General features: G+C 47.9%; 1 protein-coding gene across 1 annotated transcript in view; it reads left to right on the forward strand.

Annotated features, from left to right (window-relative positions):
- The window catches only part of LOC8051426 (arginine and glutamate-rich protein 1), a 28,476-nt gene continuing 6,000 nt past the window's right edge, over nt 1-22,476 (forward strand). The window contains exons 1-3 of the mRNA XM_029968791.4: nt 1-291; nt 698-820; nt 21,309-21,534. Of these exons, the coding sequence (XP_029824651.2) occupies nt 140-291; nt 698-820; nt 21,309-21,534 (501 nt within the window). The 5' untranslated portion in view covers nt 1-139. The remainder of the gene's footprint in view (nt 292-697; nt 821-21,308; nt 21,535-22,476) is intronic.

A 22,476-nucleotide genomic window follows, 5' to 3' on the forward strand; every position in this document is an offset into this window, starting at 1 on the left:
ACATTCGGCGATTTCAGAGCAGCCGTTTGCACACAATGGGCGTCCGCCATTTCGCAGATCTTCGCTTTATTTGCGATTGCGTGCTGTGTTAGCTGTGTCGCAAATTTGCGTTGTTTCAGGAGCTCACATTTTCTGAAAAATGGGCAGGTCACGAAGCCGAAGTAAGAGCAGATCTCCTAAACACAGGCATAAGAACAAGCGGCCCAGGAAACGCTCCCATTCTAGGGGACGGAGCCGAGACAACACCAATAGGGCTGGGGCGGCGAAAATCAACAACGACCGAAGGCCGAGGTAGAGTCCCTCATTTCCGTTTCATGCAGTATATTTCTGACTGTCGATACCGTAACCGTTTCTGCTTTCCATGCTGTTTTGACGAGCTAGGACGTCTCAGTGGCTCACATTTGCTTATTTGTTGGATATCAACGCTTTCGGGTTTGTTGGTAACCTGAGGCTGTCTCGGGGGATTGAGTTGTAGCCTAGATAGTGTTTTTTTTTTTTTTTTTTTCGTTCGTTGAAAGCGATGGATTCCTTTCACGTTGCTTAACATGTGTAAATAATTGTCGCATAAGCGTCCAAGGGTCGTATTCTGCCGTAAGGAGCTGGAGCGCTGTTATGTGAGTAACAGCTCGACCTTTCACCTTCACCGAACTGCGGCATATGTGCTTACGCGTATCCCCTTTTTCCGTCTGTGCTCAAGGCGGCGGTCATCTTCGGGGTCAAGCAGCAGCAGCGATGATATCGACGGCCTGCTGGACTCCGCGAGGCGGAGAGTCAAGAGGGTCGGCGAGGTGGACCGTCTCTCCGAAGTGGAAAGGCAGCGGTAAGGGCTCACAAAATATACAACTGTCGGTAAGCTTCGCAGCACAGGTCGTTTTCTAGAGAGATTGCGCCCCACAGAGTCAAGCGTTGGTCAAATACTGGACGTCTGTGTGATTGTTTAACAGAATCATTTTCATTGATTTTTCATTCATTCACAATATTATTTTCATTGATACCATATACGATAAACGACTTGGTTTTAACGAGGACTTAATTTTTGGGTTTAGAAAATTGGTTGCGCGAACAAATCGTGCGAATTGGCAATATTTCAGGAGCAATATTGAAACGCTTTGTTCAGTTCAGCGTCCGCACCAATGTGTGAAAGCATACATCACTAGAATTGCACATGTTTCTGTGCAATTCAATCAGTGAATCCCTCGGCAATATGGCGCTGAGCTCTTTATCTACGCTCGGGGTAAGAGTGTATACGAATCTTCTACAGTGGAACCCCTCAACGACGAAAGCCCTCAAGAATGAAATTCTCGCGGCAACGAAGAAATCTGGCGGCCCCGGCAAACGTCCATAAAGTTTCAAATGCACTTGCACCCTCTCAACAGCGAAGAGTTTTTAAAAAGCAGTCCCGCATTAACGGAAGTCTGAGTTGGTGATCTGCAACATTTTTTCGGCACACGAGTCATTGGGAACCCAGAAGTATGAACACGAGTCAGTTGGGAACCCAGAAGTATGAAAAGTGGAGCAATGAAAAGTGACCATTGGCGCGGCCATTGCTGTTTACGTTCGGTCGGATAATGATGACGATTGCAACGACATTGTTTTTGTTTTTTTTGTTTTTTTTGGTCGCTGAAAACAGCGTTTTGCTAGCCCATCTGTTGGCAACTACGTAGGTATGTGACGTTTCACGTGACGACACCGCCGGCTGCCCGCTGCCATTTCGCCGCCTGCACACCGAGATCGCTCGCGCCTTGTTTACTACCTTTTGTTTGACCTGTCGGAAAGATGTCGCCTCCTGTTAGAAAGCGTTTTTGACTCTTCAGGAGAAATCTGCAATCGTCGCCAAAGCTGCGAAAGGCAAAAAGAAGTCGGATATTGCGGAGGAGTTCAGTATCCCGTGCAGCTTACATTCTATGATTCTAAAATCCTAGGACAGCATTAATTTTGGTTCTGGAAAGTTTTTGCATTTTCGCAACATCAAAATTCTCGCGAGAACAAAAAACAATTTCCTTCCCCGGCAGCTTCGTTATTGCGGGGTTTGACTGTAGATGAACAGGGAAGCGTATCTTTTTGATCATGCATGGCATTACTCCCCCCTTTAGAAGTGCATCGAGCCTCAATGCAACACAAAACAAAACAAAAAAATGGTAATCTAAATAAAGTCCTTGGAAAAACTAAAAGTCCTCCGTACTACCGAGCGTAGAAGGGCTTGAGTTGAACAATGTGAACCACCTCGGGTCGTGGTCGCTTTGTGATGATGTTTGCATTTCGTCAAGCACCACTTCATTGTTGAGCTCCCCAATGCGACTAAGTACCTTGTACGGTCTGAACTGCTAGCCTTGAATCCTGAGCCGGGCGAGCTGGCAGATGTCTTAAGCACGTTGAGCAACCACCTGGGTGTCGTCGCTCCAATCGTCAGCTGGCCCGTGGGGCAGCATTGCGTCCTGCATGTTCCTTAATTTCCGACCAACTACCAGCTCGAAAGGTTTTTTGAACTGCCGTGTTGTGGGCAAACGTGACGTAGGGTAAGACCCCGTCCCACGTCTTGTGCTCCACTTCGACGTACATGGCAATCATTTCGGTGATGGTCTTGTTTAGCCATTTCGTCAGCCCGTTCGTCTGCAGATGGTACGTCATTGTTCGACGATGGCTGGTGTGGCTGAACCGGAGGATCTCCAGAGTTAGCTGTGTCAAAAACAATAATGCTCGATCTGTAATCAGTACTTCGGGGGCACCGTGCCTGAGGATGATGGCCTTGACGAAGAACTTGGCTACTTCCACAGTGATTCCCGACAAGAGTGCTTTTGTCTCATCGTACCTTGTGAGGTAATCGGTTGCGACGATGATCCACCGGTTTCCTTGTGTCAATGGTGGGAACGGTTGAAACAACTCTATTCCAATTCGATGGAACGGTGTAGTCAGGGGAGTGATTGGCTGCAGGAGTCCTGTCGACTTCGTCGGTCATTTCTTGCGTTGTTGGCATTTGCAGCCCGATTGGATGTAGAGGTGGACAGTCTTCGTGAGCTCGGGCCAGTAGTATTTTTCTTGAAGTACGTGCAAGTGTTCTGTAGCCCAAGTGCCCTGCCGTCGGATCATTATGGCTTGCTTAGAAGACTTCCGCTTGAAGAGTTGCAGGGATAACCAGCAGCCACGTTGAGTTGGTGCTGCCAAAGTATTTTTTGTACAGTATGTTTTCTCGAAAAGGAAGGTTGTCAGGGATTGTGCGAAGATACGTGGAACTGCACTCCCTCGTCCCTCCAGATCTTCGATGAGTGCACGCGGCTCAGGATCGACTCGTTGAAGTGCTGCCATGTTGTTTATGGTCACCGCGCCGACAAAAATGTCGTCACCGTTTCTGTCGTTGGTGCTTAGACACCAACTCATCGGGTGCCCTTGACAAACAGTCGGCGTTCCTGTGCTTGCGACCGGACCTTGTAGACCACTTTCACATCGAATTCTCAAAGTCGAAGACTCCACCGGGCAAGACATCCTGAGGGATCCTTCAGGTTTGTGAGCCAACAAAGCGAGTGGTGGTTTGTGACTACTTGAAACGAGCTTCTGTACAGCAGTGATGTGATTGCTGTGCTACATCCTGCTACATTTTGCCAAAATAAGAGTAATCTGCGCCAAGCCTGCGCCAAAAAACCAATTTTGGTCGCTTTTCGAAACCTAAACTAAACTGAGTACCATAATGGAGCATGCGTGAGCTAGGTAGCGCAAGCGGCCGCCCGACACAAAGTACCCTACATTAATGGTCCATTTGGTGTTGCATGGTTTTTCCCGCCGTCTCTCGTTTCGCGCTCTCGTTGTCCCGTAAGTCTGGTCTCGCGCAGTGTTGTCGAATTGTGGGAAATTTCCCATATTGTGGGAAAAAAGGGAAACCAGAATTTAAACACTTGTAAAACGTGGGAAATATCTTTTAATACGAAACTAAACCAAAATTTTGTAATTTTCTTGTCTACATCGAACAAGAGAAAGGAAGTGGCACTAGCCAGCAAAGCAATTTGCTGTTTTGAAGAGCCAACCTAATTTATCACGACTTACATCATGTGCGTGCTGCAAGCCTGCCGGTACAGTACTGCCGGTTCGCACGCTTTTTTCACCGCTAGCTACGCACACTAATCCTCTGTCAGTGCGATAGATCATGAATCGCATCACGAAAACGAGCAGGCGATTTTAGTTTAGTTTAGTTAATGGCCCGCTTGCCTTTATTCAGCTCCCCTGGTTCATTCAACCAATGCTTAGTGCAGAAAAGAAGGAGAGGGGAGACCAGTTTGCCGAATGCCAACTACATTTCGTAATTTATGCAATGCATACTTCTGCATAACAAAAACATAGGGGAGCTGTTGGTGCATTTAAATATACTTGGCGTCATGTGTATCTTAAAAACAACTTCTGTCACTAAAATGGTGTTGTGAGAAAAAAGGGAATTTTCGCCGCTTGGTGAGGGAAAAACCGAAGTGGCAGTGCGGCAACACTGGTCTCGCATATTTTTAAAACGTTTTCAACGATAGACGCGGGCATGTGTGGATGTTGCGACGGTAGCGTACCGTGTACCAGGCCAACCAAGCCGTCACACTGTAAAACGGAACCGCGTTTTTGCGCGGTGGGAGTTACTTTGTGAGCTCAAGCACGCGCTCCTGAAAACAACGGCCGTTGGAAAACTATATTTGATCTTTGCCTGTCAGTCACCGTGGTCGCGCAACGTTGGGCGTTGCCGTCCCCACGTCACTGCAGATGTGGCGCTTTCTAAACTGAAATGTAAGGACTGCCGCATGTTCATCAACATTTCTGTTCTTTTTTAAATCATACGCTACTACAAGAATCCCTCTTTAACTCAGTTAGCTGTGTCAAAGAATTGATTACCTAGGTTTCTCTTGGTAGGTTTCTTTTCGAGAGGGACCCCGGTACGTGAAAAATCTCCCGCGGAAGAAAGTGGGTGAAGAGAAGTGAGCTAAAACAAAGAAGGCGAGGAATGCACGCTGAACCCGCACAGCACGCTTGTTTGTTTCGATCTCGGTCGTTGCACAAAGAGCTCCAAGTGCTTTTTGACCCTGGCTCGCGATGTCGTGCATCGATGCGCTCAGGTTCTGTTTTTGTGTGTGTTTAGCATGTACCTTGTTTGCCCACCTGGCAAGCACGTGCCACTGGACGTTTTTGTCGTATGCTGGACAGTTACACTTTGCATACAGTTCTGGGAACAAGTTGGCAACGGAGCGGAGTGGCATGGTTTCAGTCGAACAGCCATCATATCCACTCACGCGATGAAGCACATGCAACTGCAAGCCTGCTGAAGTTGCCCTCATGTGCATGCGAATGTGACTGCACAACAGAGGCATCGGCTGGGACGCTTGCAATCTATTGTTTTATGTTTGCTTACTTCTGACAAAAATCTGGCACCAGTGAAACGGCAGTGTTGTGTTGCACCGAAGTGCCAAAGAACAGAAGCTCCCCCTCAGAGGAACAGCGCACAGAGAACAAATTTAATATGGCGAAGACACGTTTTTAAGGGCAAAGACCAGCGCACCCTGGTGGTGAGAATAAGAACTGGTTACATTGCTTTATGCATACACAACACTCCTCCACACTTACATAAAGGAACACTAGTACACCAGTCTATTCGACCGTCGAACTTCCTGAGCAGCTAGGTCGCTGTCAGCATTCAGTGGCATAGGCACCTTACATTTGCCTGGTTCATCAACACTCTCACTGTCACTCGATCCACTCTCCGAAGAGGCTGATCGGGACGAGCCCTCACTTCGAAAGCGCAAGTGATCAGCATGCACATAACGAATCTGGTTAGCCACCCGCACCAGGTATGTAACCGGACTGATTACTTTCTTTAAGATTCTTTTAATCCAGTTTACTCTCCCCCCCTCACATTTCTGACCCAAACTCTGTCGCCCACTTCAAAGAGTTTCGTTGGACCTCTGCGCTTGTCAGCCAGCTTCTTTATCTTGTTTTGCTTCTCTTGTTGCACCTGGCTTGAGCTGCGACAGTCGGGTCCGCGGAAGCCGTCCCAGGAACAGCTCTGCAGAGACCTTTCCAGTACTTGCGTGTGGTGTCGTCCAGTAGGCAAGTAGGAAACACGACAACTTCTCCTGGATATTCCATCTCTTCCCTCGGAGGTCGCCTTCAAGTACTTGCTTGAGCAGCGCTCTCTTGACTGTTTGCACAGCCTTTTCCGCGGCGCCATTCGAAGCCGGGTGGTAGGGTGGCGTCATGGTGTGCACCACTCCTTGACCCTTTAAGAAGTTCTTGAACTCCTCACTTCGAAACTGGGGGCCTGCATCAGTCACCACTTCTTCGGGTAGTCCAAACTGTGCGAAGACAGCCATAAGTTTCTTGACTGTCTGGGGTGTGGTTGTGGAAGGCATGGACAGGACCTCAACCCATTTAGAAGAACTGTCAACCCAAACAAACAGGTTGGTTCCCGACTTAGTTGCAAAGTCCAAATGAATACATTCAAAGACCCGCAGGTCATCTTTCATGGCTGGAGTGGTACTGGAAGAACATCGTTTTGGACCGCTTGGCAGATCTCGCATGACTGCACCTTGTTCTCGATCATGCCGTTGATTCCGGGCCACCTCACATGCCCTCTCGCAAGTTGTTCCATACGCACCATTCCTGGATGTTCTTCATGCAGGCTCTTGAGGACCGCAGCCTGTAGTGCCTGTGGAATCACGACTCTAATCCCCCACATCTTGGTCCGTTGACAGCGTCTCCCGCCTCTGCCAGAAGGGTTGCAACCCTGGATCTTGCACGGATGTTGGCCAACCTCTCTTGGTGTGTTCAAGGACACGTTGCAGCAAGGGGTCGCTGAGGGTCTTTTTCCCCACATCGGAACTTGAAAGAAGCGGTTGCTCTGTGGGTGAAAAATATTTCAACATATACTTTCCTCTCCCACAGTTGTCTTCAGAGGAAGTTTCGATAGGGCATCAGCATTCCCGAGCTCCCCGCCCTTGCGGTACAGGATCTTGAAGTTGTACTCTGCAAGTAACAAGCGCCACCTCTGGATCCTCGCAGCAGCTATGGCTGTTGTAGAATACTTAGGTCCCAGGATTGACCTTAGCGGGTAGTGGTCGGTTACCAGGGTGAACGAATGCCCAAAGAGATACAAGTGGAATTTCTTGACCGCAAATATGAGTGCACTTGTGCACTCATATTTCCGGTACATATTTCCACTTGTGCGTAGTTCTTTTCAGCCACAGTAAGCGTCCTAGATGCAAACTCCACTGGTCTGTAGTCCCCGTTTCCCATGCCTTGTGTTAAGACTCCTCCGAGGCCGTAGCTGGATGCGTCGGCCGTCACTCGAAGTGGTAGACTAGGGTCGTACAGGACAATCACCCCAGCACTGCACAATTGATCTTTGCTTCTGTCTACAGCCTGTTGGTATTCTTCCGACCAATGCCACTTCTTGTCTTTCTTTAAGAGTTCATACAAAGGTCCCAGTGTGGCAGCTAAGTCTGGGAGGAAACAAGCATAAAAAGCTAGCAGCCCCACAAATGCCTTAACCTCCATTACATTACTCGGTGCGGGTGCCTTTTTGATAGCCTCTACCTTCTCAGGGCATGGCTTCAAACCCTGGTCTCTCAACAAGTATCCCAAGTAATGCACTTCGCATACAAAAAATTGACACTTGTCCTGATTCACACAAAGTCCATGTTCCTGAAAACATTTCACCACTTCCAATACTCTCTGGTTGCAGTAATTTTGGTCTATGCCACTCACCAGTACATCATCAAGATAGCACGCTACCTTGGTTAGGCCCAACAAAATCTTATCCATTACACTCTGGAAAATTGCTGGTGCACTCGAGACTCCGTAAGGCATACATAAAAACTCGAACAATCCTAGGGGAGTGGTCACTGTGAGCAGTCCGCGACGCTTCGTCAAGGGCTAACTGCAAGTATGCAGTCTTTAGGTCCAAAATTGCAAAGATGCCACACCCCCAAAACTTGTTGAACACCTCATCTACCCTCGGTAATGGGTAGTGATCCACCGTCGCCTGTGGGTTTACGGACACACTGTAGTCACCACAGATGCGAACTTTACCCCCTGGCTTGGGAACCATAACAAGGGGTGTTGCCCATTCACTACTTTTTACAGGCCTCAGAATGCCCTGCGCCACCATTTTCTTAAGCTCACTCTCTACTTGCTCTCTGAATGCGTATGGCACCACTCTGTGTTTACAAAACACAGGTTGAGAGTTTTTCCGTACAATCCTTGCCTGAAAACCCTTTGTCGGCCACACTGGACCTTCAAAGACGCTAGGGACGGACCTTCTCAGCGAGTCTGTCATCGTCTCGTTCTCGATACGACCCACGCCCGACCAGTTAATTTCTTACTGCTCGATCCAGTCTCTGTTGAGAAGAGCTGGCAGCTGGGCACTCGCGGATTTTACCACAATCAAAGGTAACTTCTCGCTTGGTAGCTCCCCGCTTTTTACATGAACGCTCGCTACACCCTTGATTGGCACTACAGCCCCGGTGTACATTCGGAGACGCATGTCACTCTCCTCAAGAGGCACGTGAGAAAACAAATTCAAGTACATTCTTTCTGGCATCAAAATAACTGCTGAACCAGTGTCGATTCCCATCGTCACCGGTTTTCCTTCGATTTCCAATACCTTCAGGAATGCCGCAGATGCGTCATTCTTCTGCATACAGGTTACGCTCCAAGGTCCGCGCTTAGTGTTCGAAGTAGGCTTAGGCTTGGCCCTACACACCGCCTTAGTGTGCCCCTGCTTCCCGCACTTGAAACACTTTGCTTTCAAAAACGGACACTTCTCAGAAGCATGCACAGTACTAGCGCATCTAAAACAAGGGCCTACCGTACGCTGACACTGGACCAGTGGCGGAAGGTGGACACCGGGAGTGTTCTTCACCATCACCTTGAACGCGGTGCACGTCCATTGAGTCCGGAACGCCGGGCTGTCATATCTCGTCCGTTTTGCGCAGAGAAAGTTCTTTGGCCAGGCCCACCTTCAGAACTTCGTTGAAGTAATCGTCGTCGAGCTGGATGAGTGTCCGCTGTAGCTCAGGGTCGCGACACCCCGCCACGAGCCGGTCCCGAAGAGCCTGGTCGAGGTAGTCCTTGAATGCGCATGTCTGGGCGAGCTTCTTGATAGCCAAGGAGAAGTTCGCTAGGCTCTCGCCGACCTTTTGATTTCTCCAATGGAACTTCGTGCGCACTGCAATCACTAAGCGTTTGGGCGCGTAGTGGCGTTTCAGCACCTCGGAAAGTACGTCGTACGATTTCAATACGGGCGAGTCTGGGACGAGCAAGGTTTTCAGAACCTGGTACGACACTTTCCAGATGTAGTTCAGCAGCGTCACGGCCTTGTCTTACATCTTGACAGCGTTCACTTGAAGAAAAATCTCGAAGCGTTCAAGATACTCGTCGACGTCGTCCTCCTCTGGCTTGAACTCCGTGAACTTCGGCATTGTGCTGTTTGCCACGTTGTTACTCGGTTCGTTCGATCTTCCATCCCATCCTCGTCGCCATTGTTGTGTCGCGCCAAAGAACAGAGGTTCCCATTCAGAGGAGCAGCACACAAAGAACAAATTTAATATGGCGAAGACACATTTTACAGGGAAAAGACCAGCGCACCCTGGTGGTGAGAATGGGAACCTGTTACATTGCTTTATGCATACACAACAGGCAGCAAACGGTTTTTCGGAATCACTCGGCAACACCTACAGCACTGTACACTTATGGGATGTCTCAATGTCTCTTTGGAGACATTGAAAGTTGACATTCATTAGCCGAAGGCAAAGCGAGGCTTGGAGCAGCGTTTCAGAAACTGTCGAAGCGTGAAAAGAAAAGCACACGCTAAGACTTGTAATGCACCTTTGTCTTGTGTACAATTTCGCATTGCTCTGCAATAGTTACGTGTTTCATCAGTTGGAGGCTGCTTCCATTTATTATATTATATAACTAGTCAACCTACTGCTGTGATATTTACTACTAAGCTGATCATTTTCAAATAAATTTTAATATGGGCAGTTTGTTTTTTATTTATCTGTAGCGGGTACATATATATATGTATAATTGAACTGAAGCACTGCAAAATGTGTCATGTCATTGGCATTTCAGTTACACGTTGAAAAACTCCCTGGTGGTCTAGCTTGACCATAATTTGTTTATTGTGGCGAGCAAAGTGCCCTTCATTTGTCCAGCACTTAAAACAAATATATTTATTTTTCTGAGAATATCTGCTCCATAAGCCACTTTTGCTGCTCCGAAACACTGTTTTGGATGCTCCAAAAGCCACTTCGGGTGCTCCAAAACACTGTTTTGGCTGCTCCGAAAGGTGCTTCAAAACGGGTTAGGCCAATCACATCACTGGTACAGGTACGGGCGGAACTTTGTGATGGCCCAGACGACGGCAGGACATTCTTTCTCAGCCTTCGAGTAATTCTGTTCTGCATTTGACAGTGTCCGACTAGCATAGGCGATCATGCGCTCTGCACCCTCTTGTCGTTGAACCAGTGCCGCGCCGAGTCCTGTATTTTTGGCGTCCATGTGAACTTCTGTTTCGGCTGATTGGTTGAAGTGGCCAAGAATTGGTGGTGACTGGAGTCATCGCTATAGCTTGTCAAATGCCTTTCGCTCTCCTCCCATTGAAGTTCTTGTCATCTTTCGTGAGGTGTGTGAGCGGTGCAGAAAGCTTCGCGAAGTCCTGAATGAACTGCCTGTAGTACGTGCAAAGTCTCAGGATCTTTGGACGGCCTTCTTGTTGGTGGGCGGTGGAAATGCCACTACGGCGCGAGTCTTCTCAGGTTTGGGACAATCACCTTCGTTGCTCATGACGTCACCTATACTCCTTTTCACCTTACGTCCGGATGCAGCGGATGCTACGAGCTATCCTATCCAATCCCGTTCTGTAAGTGTAGCCCATGATACGCTTTCCACGCCTCGCTGTGCCCGTTCTTCTGGGTCACGTGACACTCGGACAGCCTTGGATTGGCTCCAATGGCTCGAAACATCTACTGCACTCGGACACAAGGTGAAAGAGAGTATAAGAACTTCAGTTCGCTGAGGCAAACCTACACTTCGTTGCCTTGAGGGTGAGTTTGGCAGTCCTGATTGCTTGAAAAACGACCTGAAGGCGTCACAAGTGCTCGTCGAAGTTGGCCGAGAATACCACGACGTCGTCGAGATAAACGAGACAGCTCTGCCATTTGAGGCCTGCCAGTACGGTACCCATGACACGCTAGAAAGTTGCCGCCACCGTCAACAGTCTGAAGTGCATGACCTTAAACTCAAAAGGTCTATCGCGTGTGACAAAGGCAGTCTTTTCTCAATCCCGTTTATCGACTTTGATCTGCCAGTAGCCAATCTTCAGGTCCATCAATGAAAAGTATCGGGAGTGGCACAGCTGGTCCAGTGTGTTGTCTTCGTCACAGTGTTGAGCCTCCGGGAGTCTATGCAGAATCGAAGCATTCCATCCTTCTTCATCACCAGTATAACTGGAGAGGCCCACGGGCTGCTTGAAGGCTGGATGATGTCGTCGTTGAGCATTTCTTGCACTTGTTCATGAATGGCCTCTTTTTCTTTTGGGGAGACCCGGCACGGCGGCCAGTGCACAGGGAGTGCATCTTCTTTTGTAACAATGCAATGTTTTGCATCTGTTGTTTGGCGCACTTTCGACGTTGTCACAAAGCAGTCGCTGAATTCGGCGAGGAGGTGTCCGAGCTGTTGTTGTTCCCTGGCACTAAGCTTCTGGTCAACGTTGAGCTACGGCGGCAATGTATGGTACGGCTGCGATAACGAGGGCTCATCGGAGATCGTGGAGATTTCGGCGGCGTTCCGGAGTTCCTTAACGTGGCCTACAGCGTGAGGTGCTCCGCCTCCTCTCAAAAGTTTGTCATGAGGACCACAGTGCATCCATCCTGCAGCTTTGTTATGACCCTTGCGACGCCTATTCCTCTTCCGAGATGCAGTTGGACATTGCCTTTTAGAAGAACGTCCCCACAGGCGACTGCATCGGTTACGATGGGTCCGCAATGACTCGGATGGCGGCTGGCGTCGTTTTGGTTCCCTCTGGAAGTAGGACGGGCTTTCGCAGCGTCAACCTGCTATCTCCAAGGTCAATCACGGCACAGTACTTGCACAGGAAGTCCATGCCAAGGATGGCGTCTCTTGAACAGTCCTGAAGGACGACAAACTTGACTGGTGAGGTCTCCCCGTGAATTTCAACGCGAGCAGTGCACCTCCCAACAAGTGTGACAAGGTGTCCTACGGCGGTGCGTATTTGTGGGCCGTCCCAGGGCATCGTGACTTTCCTATGGCTGCGAGAGAGCTTCCCACTCAAAACGGAGTAATCTACTCCGGTGTCCACAAGTGCTGACGCGTTGTGGCCGTCAATGACGACGTTTAGGTTGTTGGGCACCATGGCAGAATCATTTTTCTGATGCTTTTCATTGCTAGAGGGGGGGCCATTCAATGTTCTTGGAAGATCTTTCTGATGGTCTTCGACATCTCCACCTCCAAGGGTTGCCGTGCTTAGTTCCCCCGACTCGGTTGGGGAGACAGGCTCTCTTGGCGGGACCTACTAAGTAGCGACGGCAGACGATGCAGGTACTCCTCTATATCTCGTGGTCATTCTCTGCTCCTTCGGTGGGGGGAGCATTTGGTGTGAACCCATGAAGCCCAAGCTGCCGACAGGCCATCGCTGGTAGACATGGTCGGCTCCCCCGCAGTGGTAACACAACGGGCTTCGGTCAGATGTACTGGACTTGTTCTTCCCGGCGTCAAGGATACTGCGGCGTTGAATTGTCCAGTCGGTATGGCGCCTGGTATTTACAAGTAGCATGCAGCGGTTGTCGGGCCAAGGCAGCGTAACTCAGCCTCTGCTCCTCTGGCGCCACCACGGTGACGAAACTCTCTGGTTGGAGCGCAAGACAAACCTCTTGACGGACAGCCTCAACAATGGAGAGGAATGCTGTAGGACTGGCGGCTAGAAGCAACTTTCGTAGATCTTCCCCGACGACGTCACATGATCTGGCGCAAGTTTTCGATACTGACACCGCTATTGTCAAAGCAAGATGTTGAGTAGGAGGCAACAGTCGATACACTGGCGAGTCTATGATAATGACCGGCTCTGGCTGACAGTACTCACTCAATGTTGGTTGCCTCGGTCACACATTCTTCAACGGTCGTCGCAAGGTTGCGAATAAGTCTGCCGAAGATTTCGCGCTCCACGCCTTTCATGAGAAAGCTCAACCTTTTCTCGTCGGTGGCTTGCGGTTCGGTACATGCACTTAGGCATGGCACATCTTCAACGAAGCTGGGTACGCTTTCGTTGAGGGCCGGAATCCGTGTTTGAAGCAGATCCTTCGCCCGCTGCTGTCGGTGTTGGCTTGTAAAGGTCGGCTTGAACTCGGCCACGCAGATGTCGCGCGACGTGAGCGAAGCCTCGTGGCTCTTGAACCAGTGTCTCGCAGTACCCTCCAGCGAAAGGTAGAGGTTCTGCAGGTACTGCTTGGCACTCCATTCGTTTTGGCATGACACGTGCTTGTAGTTTTTGATCCAGTCCTCGTGGATCTCGCCGTGGAAGTGCGTCGGCGTACAAGGGGGGACGGGCAGGTAAACGATGGAGGAGGCTGCGGCGGGAGACTCATTCCCTTGTCAGACGGTCACCTAATGGGAGGTTTACTCAAAAGACCTTTAGTGTAAATGTCATTTAAGCAGTGTCACACGGCAACTCAAGTGACATTTAGCGTAAAGGTCCTTTTCGTAAACCTGAGTTCCCCCAACTCCTTTGCGGCTGCTAAAGGCATACTCTCATCAGCAGCAGTCTACACTAGGGAAGCGAATTGAAATCAAAGATTGTACTGATATCTAAAATTAACGTTTTTTTTTAAATTTTTATTATTAAACACATATATCTCACATATATTTTGTACAGACCTGCTCTAAGAATAGTTTTCTGTACTCATGGCCCCAGCTATCTAGTAGGCCTCATAGTCCCGCTGCTCGCCTGCTCGCATTGTCCGCTTTGGCACTTCGGTTTTCCTCCTCTCTATCTTTCTTACAACCATAGTTATCTAGCTTTTATTTCTCTACTTTATATTTTATCATCCTTTAATAGTGTATTGCTAACTGTACTATATATATTTAATATTTTTTATGCATATATATTTCTGTATCTCACTCTTGCGTCGTGCGATATGTCGAACAACGGAGGAGCGTCCACGAGAGTAGGAAGGAGTCGCCGCGCTTCCATTGGAGCGTTGAGGTGCCCTGGGCGCTGATACAACTTTGGGAGGATAGGCTGGAAGACCTCCGACGCGTGCTATGAAACTCAAGCGCGAGCACGATGCCGAACCGAACAGGGCAAAAGCTTAGCAGAAGCACGAAAAGGAGCGGGAGCACATAGCAATGTTCAATTGGCAATGTTAGGACTGAGCAAAAGCCTCCTTAGGACTGAGCGAGCGGAAAATGCTCAGGGTTACTGCTAATTGCCAAAAAACCACGTTTCTTGGGCTTAAAGTGGACTTTGTTGTAATCCCCCGACTAAACTTGTCATTTTGCCTTTTTTAATAATTTGATTGCTTAAAAGGGCCCTGCAATCATATTTAAGCGTCTACCTTTTTTGCGGTTTCCAAGTCTCTTGGGGTTCGGGCAAGCCAGCGGGCACGGAGAGAGTAACTAAATATCGGTGCATTCTATTTTAACCGGACGACGCGGAAACCTCCTCGACCAACGAGGGCGACCCGCAGTACCGAAAGCGCACAAAATGTGACGTCTTTGGTCCTGGGCTTACTGCTGGTCAGAGCCGCTAAAAGCTTTTTTTTTAGTCGAAATGCAAAATATAAATGGCGCAATTTAAGTAAATGCAAACATATTCGTTTCTCGAGAAGTAAGCTGCACGATTCTCATAACTACCTAATCAACGGGACTGTTTTATGTACTGTGTTTGAGTATGTTTACCTAGGAGTGCTATTTGCGGATTCCCTAAAATGGAACAGCCATATAGAACGTACAATCGGAAAGGCTAGTAAAATGTTTTATTTTATCCGTCGAAATTTTAGATCCGCGTCGCGAAACGTTAAAGAAACACTTTATTTTTCTTTGGTAAGAACGATCCTTGATTACGCGTGCGTTGTGTGGGACCCTTATCACGACTTCCTTATCAATAAACTAGAAAAAATTCAAAATCAGGCCGCGCGTTTTGTACTGAACAACTATGACCCTTATGCTAGTGTTACAGACATGAAAGCCATGCTGGGATAAGAAACACTCGAATGTAGACGAAAAAAACTAAGACTAAAATTTTTCCACCGTGTCTTTCACAACAAACCAGGAATTGATAAAGCGACTTATCTTATGGAGCCATCCTACGTTTCTACCCGTTGTGATAATTCTAAAAAGGTTGCTGTTCCCACTTACAGGACTGACAGTTTTGCGAATTCATTTTTTGTCAAAACCGCGAGAGAGTGGAACGACCTCCCGGAAGATATTGTGTCCATTGATGATAATGACGTTTTCTTTTTCCATTTGTTATAATGTTTTCTAAAACCCCCCTACAATAATGCCCACAGGGCGATGTAGGTACAATGTAAATAAATAAAATAAATAAACCGTTTCAATTGCTGATAAAAGTAGTTTTTGTTCAGTATTTTAGATAAGAAAAGAAACAAATGCAGTTTATAAAGTACGGAAACAAGAAATGACCCGTCGACATACCCGCCACCACGTGGTGGAACAGGCGGCGCATACTAGAAAAGAGTAGTGGGATCAGGCGCCGGATGTCCCGGATGTACGCGATGACGCTGCGGTCGTTTACGGACTGGAGGATCCGACCGGCTCCGAGTGCTCCGAAGGCCTTCAGCGAGTAGCTTTGTCTTGCGTTTTGGCCATTTCGCGGTACAACAGCGCGAAGGGACTCAAATTCTAAACTGATTTTTACCCCGTGTTTGCTGTCGTTTGTGGCCAATGAAGTGTCATGCCGAATTAGTGTTTTATCCCGCAGCAAATGCAACGAGAGCCGCTCTGGCTGCCCGCTGTATGCAGCCTATCCAGAACACGCTTTAGTGGTGCCCTCTCGCACCGTCGACAGGGGGTGCGGCAGCCGTGTGCGCTCGCTGAGCTCACTATCTCTTTTCTAGTTCACGGCCACTCAAGCAACCAAGGACGTCATGAGGGAGGTTATTTTTTGCTTGTTTTTGTAATCTTAATTTGCCTATAACTTTTAAAATAAAGCGAAATTCGAGAAAAGAAAAGTTACATTAAGTTACTACGATCAGTGCGCTCAGGTTTGGTGCAAATAAAAAACCAGTAAAAAAGTGCTTGCAGGGCCCCTTTAAGAACAACTTAAAAAAATATATGTCTATCACCAAAATATTATTTTTCTGGCGTGAACGTGATCTATGTGTTTGAACGAGCCACGAGCTACAAGCTATGTTTACAGCGACTCTGTAAACATAGTCTAAATGACATTTACTTGCACTGCCTGGCACGACAAAACTTAAAGGTCATTTGAAAATCCTAAAGGCCTTTGGCGTAACGGTCCTTTTAGGTGCTGTCTGACAGAGCTATCAGTTTGCAGGCCTGGGAGGTCATAGTTAGTTTCGTCGACTTCTTCCTCTGGAGGTCCGGTGAAGTCTGAATTCCTGGGTTTGATCTTTGGTGCGGCGGCTTTTTTGGGTCTTGGTTGTCTCCACGGACGGTCTTCTTGAGCCGGGAGCTGGGCTTGCACTGGTGAGGCCTCAGAGCGGTACTACTCATGAGCTGCGGCACCCCGCACTTCCACCAGAAATGTCACGAATAACTGACGATGAGGCAGGGGAAATCGGAATGAACTAAGGATTTAATGGAGGCGAATTTGTGCCAGAAACAAAAAAAAGAACAACAGACGTCAAGGAAGCACCAGCGAGCCTCTACGGCTGCATCAGCAAGTAATGGTGCGTTGGGAATAGTGATGGTGCGTCGGCGCAACAGCTGGCTATCGCGAGATGGAATCAATGAATCCCTCGGTAATACGGCGCTAGGCTCTTTATTATGCTCGTCATCTCGAATATTCACCCTAGAATGTTCAGGAAAGTGCTAGGGCGAAACTGACAAGGCATCAATCTGGCCTCCTTATCTTCTACGCTGAGTGTAAGAGCGTATATGAATCTTCAAGATGAACGGAGAAGCATATCTTCTCAATCATGTACCTGGAAATACGAAACAAATACAAACAATTATCTGCCTTTGGTCGATCTGGAAAACTACAAGGTCTATCCCAAAAGTTCCCGGAATTTTTCTTTTTTATAAATCATTTATTCAATATTAGTTTACAATCTTTTCAAAACTTTTCAATGTATTCTCCCCCTGCTTTGATGCACTGTTGCCAACACTTCACCCAATCACTGAAGGCGCCCTAGAAGCCGTCAACGGGAACCTTCTTTAATGAGGTCGTCGCAGCTGCTTTTACCGTCTCCAGTGTCCCATGCCGAGTTCCTTTCAGGGTTCTTTTGATTCTTGGGAACAAAAAGAAATCCGGTGGTTCCAGATCGGGGCTGTACGGCTGCTGGAGCAGCGTTGCAACGCCCATTTTGGTTAGCAACTCTGAGACAGTGAGCGCGGTGTGGCTTGAAGCGTTGTCGTGGTGCAAGATCCAATTGTCGTGAATTTCTTTTCGGACTTGTCGAACCCTGTTGCGCAATTGTTTGAGCACTTCACAGTAAAACTCCTTGTTGACTATTCGTCCCTGTGGCACAAATTCACTGTGAACCACACCTGTTCTGTTAAAAATGAATGAGCATTGCCTTGATTCGCAATTTGCTCATCCTTGCTTCTTTCGGGCCAGGAGACTCCGTGGTGTGCCACTCGCTGCTCTGATGCTTTGATTCAGGATCATACTCAAAAATCCACATCCCGTCCCCTGTTATCACTCTGTCCGAAAATTCTGGGTCCGTTTTGTAGCATTAATGCAATTCCTGGCACGTCAACAAACACTCTACGTTCATCTCACTCGTCAGGACCTTTGACACCATTTTCGTGGAGACTTTCCTCATTTGAAGATTTTCCATTAAAATGCAATAAACGATTGTTTTGGTATTACACACTCCTCTGCGATCATCCGAAGACTTAATCGCCGGTCCTTGTCCAAAACTTGTGGGTTTCCCCTTTTAGGGGGTACCACTTAGAAACGCAGAAGGTTCCTTGGGTCCAGATAATGACGTGTTTATTTCATGACAATGCCACACGCTTGCCCGAGGGCCAACAATGGTGGAGATGACGGCGCTGTCTCTTTTGACAGGATCGCCAGTCGGAGTCCGCGCTGCCGCAATTGACAGTATCACGGAGGGGGAGGATCAGATAAAGATAGGAAGACTCCGTCGAGCAGAGCCTCCCCCAGCGAGAGTCCTGCCTGTTGGATTAGGGCCGTCTTATATAGCCTGCGGGAATGGACGCGCCCGGGGTGGGTCGGATGTAGGTTGGCTCCCCGGAGGAGCAGTCGCGTCCAAGTCGTGATCCTGAAGGGTGTGCCTTCGGCAAATCACTCGAGAAGGGCGAAGGAAAGCCGTCCACAAGGGAATATGGCTTCGCCCTCGCATCCGGGACGCGCCCCCACATGGCGACGTCCCACGGCCTGCCTGAGCTAGGCCGAGATAGGGATGCGGTGAACACGTGGTTCCCACAAACTTGACGCACGTTTTGCACAGAGACATTTGTTTGTGATGTCGACGGGCGTTCCGAGCGGTCGTCGTCGTTGACAGGCTCCCAATCTTCCCAAAACCTCTTGTGCCACATAAACGTTTGGCTTCGTTTCATCTCGTCGTCACCGCAGGCTTTCCGAAGCATTTCAAGCGTCTTCGCCCCGTTTTACCCAGTTTCACACAAAACTTGATTGCATAACGCTGCTCCAAAAACTGGTCCGTGGGAAGTTTTGGGACAGACCCTGTATACTTAGGGTTAATTGAAAGCTATGCCACGCAGTATGTAAGGGATTGCACGTTTAACCCCCTATCTTCCCTCTCTTGAAATCGAGTACTATAGTGAAATATTTAAAATCTCTAGCTTGGGCCAAATTGGCAAAATATTGAGTTTTAAAAAAATATAGTAATTTGAAGTAAATGGCAAGGTGAACAATCTTGAATTTAGGCTCTTAGGTTTCGTCGAAATCCAAGAAAACGCATTACAACAAATAGATTTAGAAGAGTCATCATTTATAGAGGGGTGTGGGTATCAACGACCAGTCCTGATATGCATGCCGTTCAAACAAGTTGGAGCCCGTTTGCTGGTGGTGAACCTTTTACAGTTTTGCATTGCTGTTGAATTAGGTTTCACGGATAGTGATGCCAGGCTATTGTGAACGTTGCTAGGTCATGAGCTGATGCATAGTCATGACTAACAAAGAGGAGACAGGTTATGGCGTGTTGATTACATCCTGCCACATACAAGTGGACGTTCCCAGGTTTCTCTATTGCCTTTCGGTTATCTGCTTCCCTTCCACTGTTTCGCATGGTCATAGCTCTTCTATACTTGTGGACAACTTTCTGTAGCTAAGCAGTCAAAGCTCGCACATTTTGAGCACCCATTGAAGCTCTGCTTGCACACTCTTTCTCTTCTGAAATCTCACAGAAAGTTGTCTGCGAGTATGATAAGCTGGACATATTCTGCGTGTCACCAATGTTTCAGAGTGGGGTCCGTTGATTGTGTGTGCAATCGGCATGCTACCCCTTGCAAGCTTTCATTGTCGTGTACATCTCCAAAAGTACACTCCGCAACATTGTTAGAGCGAATGAGCCACCACCGGTTTTGTGTGTTTTTCTTACAGTATTGAAGAACTGTCATCCAGAGTCGTATATGGGGAGAGTTGGGTCAGTCTTATGATCTCGCCGCGCATGTGCGTGAGCTCCCGGCTGCTTTCAGCTGAGTGGGGAGGGCCGCCGTTTCTTTCATTCTTCCGGCGGAATGCATGGGATCGGCATCTAAATCTTGATTATTTCCTTTTATATCACTATCTCTTGCAAGAAAATGATATACTGTTATTCTTGAGTGGGTTAAAAAGCTAATAAATGAAGTTTTCTCGACGTATGGCCACAAACTTTTATTCAGGCAAAAAAGAAGTCGGCCTGAGCAGACGACGCGTAGCCTCAGCAGTGCTCTTCTCCGACCAGTCTCCAACAGCGTTGCGAAAAAATGGCGGTTGACTCCTCTCTGCTTTCTTCTTTCTCTCTCGCTCCTTTGGCGCTCCCCTCCCTTTCATTTACTTTTCTCCTCTCCAGCGCCTCCGTCGCCACACCCACTGGCCAAACTCTCCCAATATACGGACGGCTCTGCTGTCATCAAAACTACCGTAGTGGTGGAAAGTGCTTTCTTAGTATACTAGCATGAGTGGTAAATTTTGATGCCTGCCAGTTACCCTTTCAAAGTAAACTGTGAAAAGCACCAAAGTCATGTCTGCGCTAACAATGTCATGCAGTGTACAGACTCCCTTTGGTGGGCAAGTGAAAGATAAGCCTTCAATTTAATAAAGTTGAATCAAACTAAATAGCGATAGAAATTTTTGAGGTGGCCCGGCTACCTTGTATGAAGTGTAATTTACAGGCTCTTGAGGTGAACAAGAAATACTTACTCTACACTGTTCGTTCACCTTTAAGCTGAGACGGCAGCCAAAGCTGCAAGCAATAGCTAGCCCGCGCTTCTGGCTTTGAGACATACATTTCTAGCCTAGTGCTCGTTCTGTGGAAGAATGCTTCAAAGCAGCAACCTCGAGCTCTTGTGCTTGTAGCATTCTCTGCAGCCTCAGCTTAAGGGTGAATGGAGTATAGGCTAGTGCAGCCTTTTATCCATAGACTGTTTAACCCTTTCACAGTTAAATTTTTTTCCCAGAAGCTGTTTTTTGGTGGTAGGATTTTGTTTCAAGTGGAATAGTATAAAGAAAGGGTCAATGTGCAGGTGTTCACTTAGTTATCTAGTGGGAGTAGTATAGTGCTTGCACGCTGTTCAGGTTTAGAAGCATCAAATGGAAATACTAAAGGCGAAAAGTTGTCACTTTTTTTCCACTCAGTTTAATTTTGGTGCATCCGCTGCCACAACATTCCAGCGGATTCAGATTCGGACACTGAGGTACTTTAGAGATCTTCTCCATCGTATGATAAGCTTCCTTCCTCTGAATTCTGTTCTGAGAAACGTTATTTGTCTGAATCAGAAGAGCCGGCACTGTGATTGCCAATGCTGCCACAGCAGCTAACATGGAAAGCAAACATCTGGGGCATCAGGTGTGTGCAGTTTTGTGTTTAGGCGGGCACTTTCAGATCGTTAATCGGTGGCGACTGTCAAGGGGTTAATGGCAGTGTATAATGGTGTTGCAGGCGGCAGAAAGAGGTGGATTCGAAGAAGGCAGAAGACGACATGCACCGTCGCATCGAAGAGGCCGTGGCAATGCGCGTGCAGGAGGAGATGGAGCGCCGCAAGGAAGCCATGGAAACGGAAGTGCGGCGGCGCGTGGAGGAGGCGCGCCACCACATGGAAAAGCAGCTGATGCAGGAAATCGAGCAGCGCCGGTCCCAGATGATGGCTGAGCACAAGCTCAAGGAGGTAGGCCCCACTGTCCTCGGACGGTCTTCACGGAACGTGATCTTTTCCTTTTCTAAGCCTTGGGCGTTTTTGTTTTTGTTTCCGGTATTCAGTTGAGGGAATACGAACAGTGCATAGACTGCATCTGTCTGTGGACATTGCGGAATCTTTCCAACGGCGACCTGTCCTCTGGTGTTCTTTTGGTTTTCGTTGATCTCTCGCTTTCAAGGCATCGAAAATTGGCTGCATGTTTTGGACTTTGATGAAGCGGACTTTATGGCAGTGTTTGCTTTGTTTGTTGTTGAGACACTGAATCTCCCCTTTTAGGATTTTAGGAAGACAATGAAGTACTGTATCTCAATTTAGCTCCTTTTGGGCATAGTTTAAAGGGCAACTTCACTCAATTTTCTACATTTTTGAGGTTACACCTTAGTGCAAGGGTGGCCAGACAGATATTTACAAAAGAACCGTAAAAGAAATAACCACTTTAAGTGTAGAGCTGCAGTTAAAAAAAGGCGTGACAGTTTTTTTTTCTTCTTTATTTTATGCCAGTTGGTGGCCACAGAGATTTCTACTTATAAATTGATTGCTGATTATGTTATTTTATTGTGCATCTCCATTTGTGAAACAAGTACCTCGAAGTTTGGTTAGTACAACGCACAGTCGTGAGCAGCTTGTTAGGTGTTTGTCCATCAGGGTTGCACGCTGTTTTAATTTGCTGAATCATGTCAGCCCTTCGCCTGCGTCGAGTTCAAGGAGTTCCACTTCAAATGCTCCTAAACATTGCGCAATAGTTCCGTGGTTGGTCGGCCACCTTTCGACGCATCAACCATAAAAGGATTCTGAATCTTGCCGAAGGAGGGGAGGAGGTAGGCTTATCAAGGAGCCTTGAGCTGTAGTTGGCCACCCCTGCTGTAGTGTTACAAGTTTCCAGAAAAAAAAAAAAAAAAAAGAAAAACATCA

This window comes from Ixodes scapularis, unplaced genomic scaffold, assembly GCF_016920785.2.
Source record: "Ixodes scapularis isolate PalLabHiFi unplaced genomic scaffold, ASM1692078v2 PGA_scaffold5__190_contigs__length_132052651, whole genome shotgun sequence".
NCBI lineage: Eukaryota > Metazoa > Arthropoda > Arachnida > Ixodida > Ixodidae > Ixodes > Ixodes scapularis.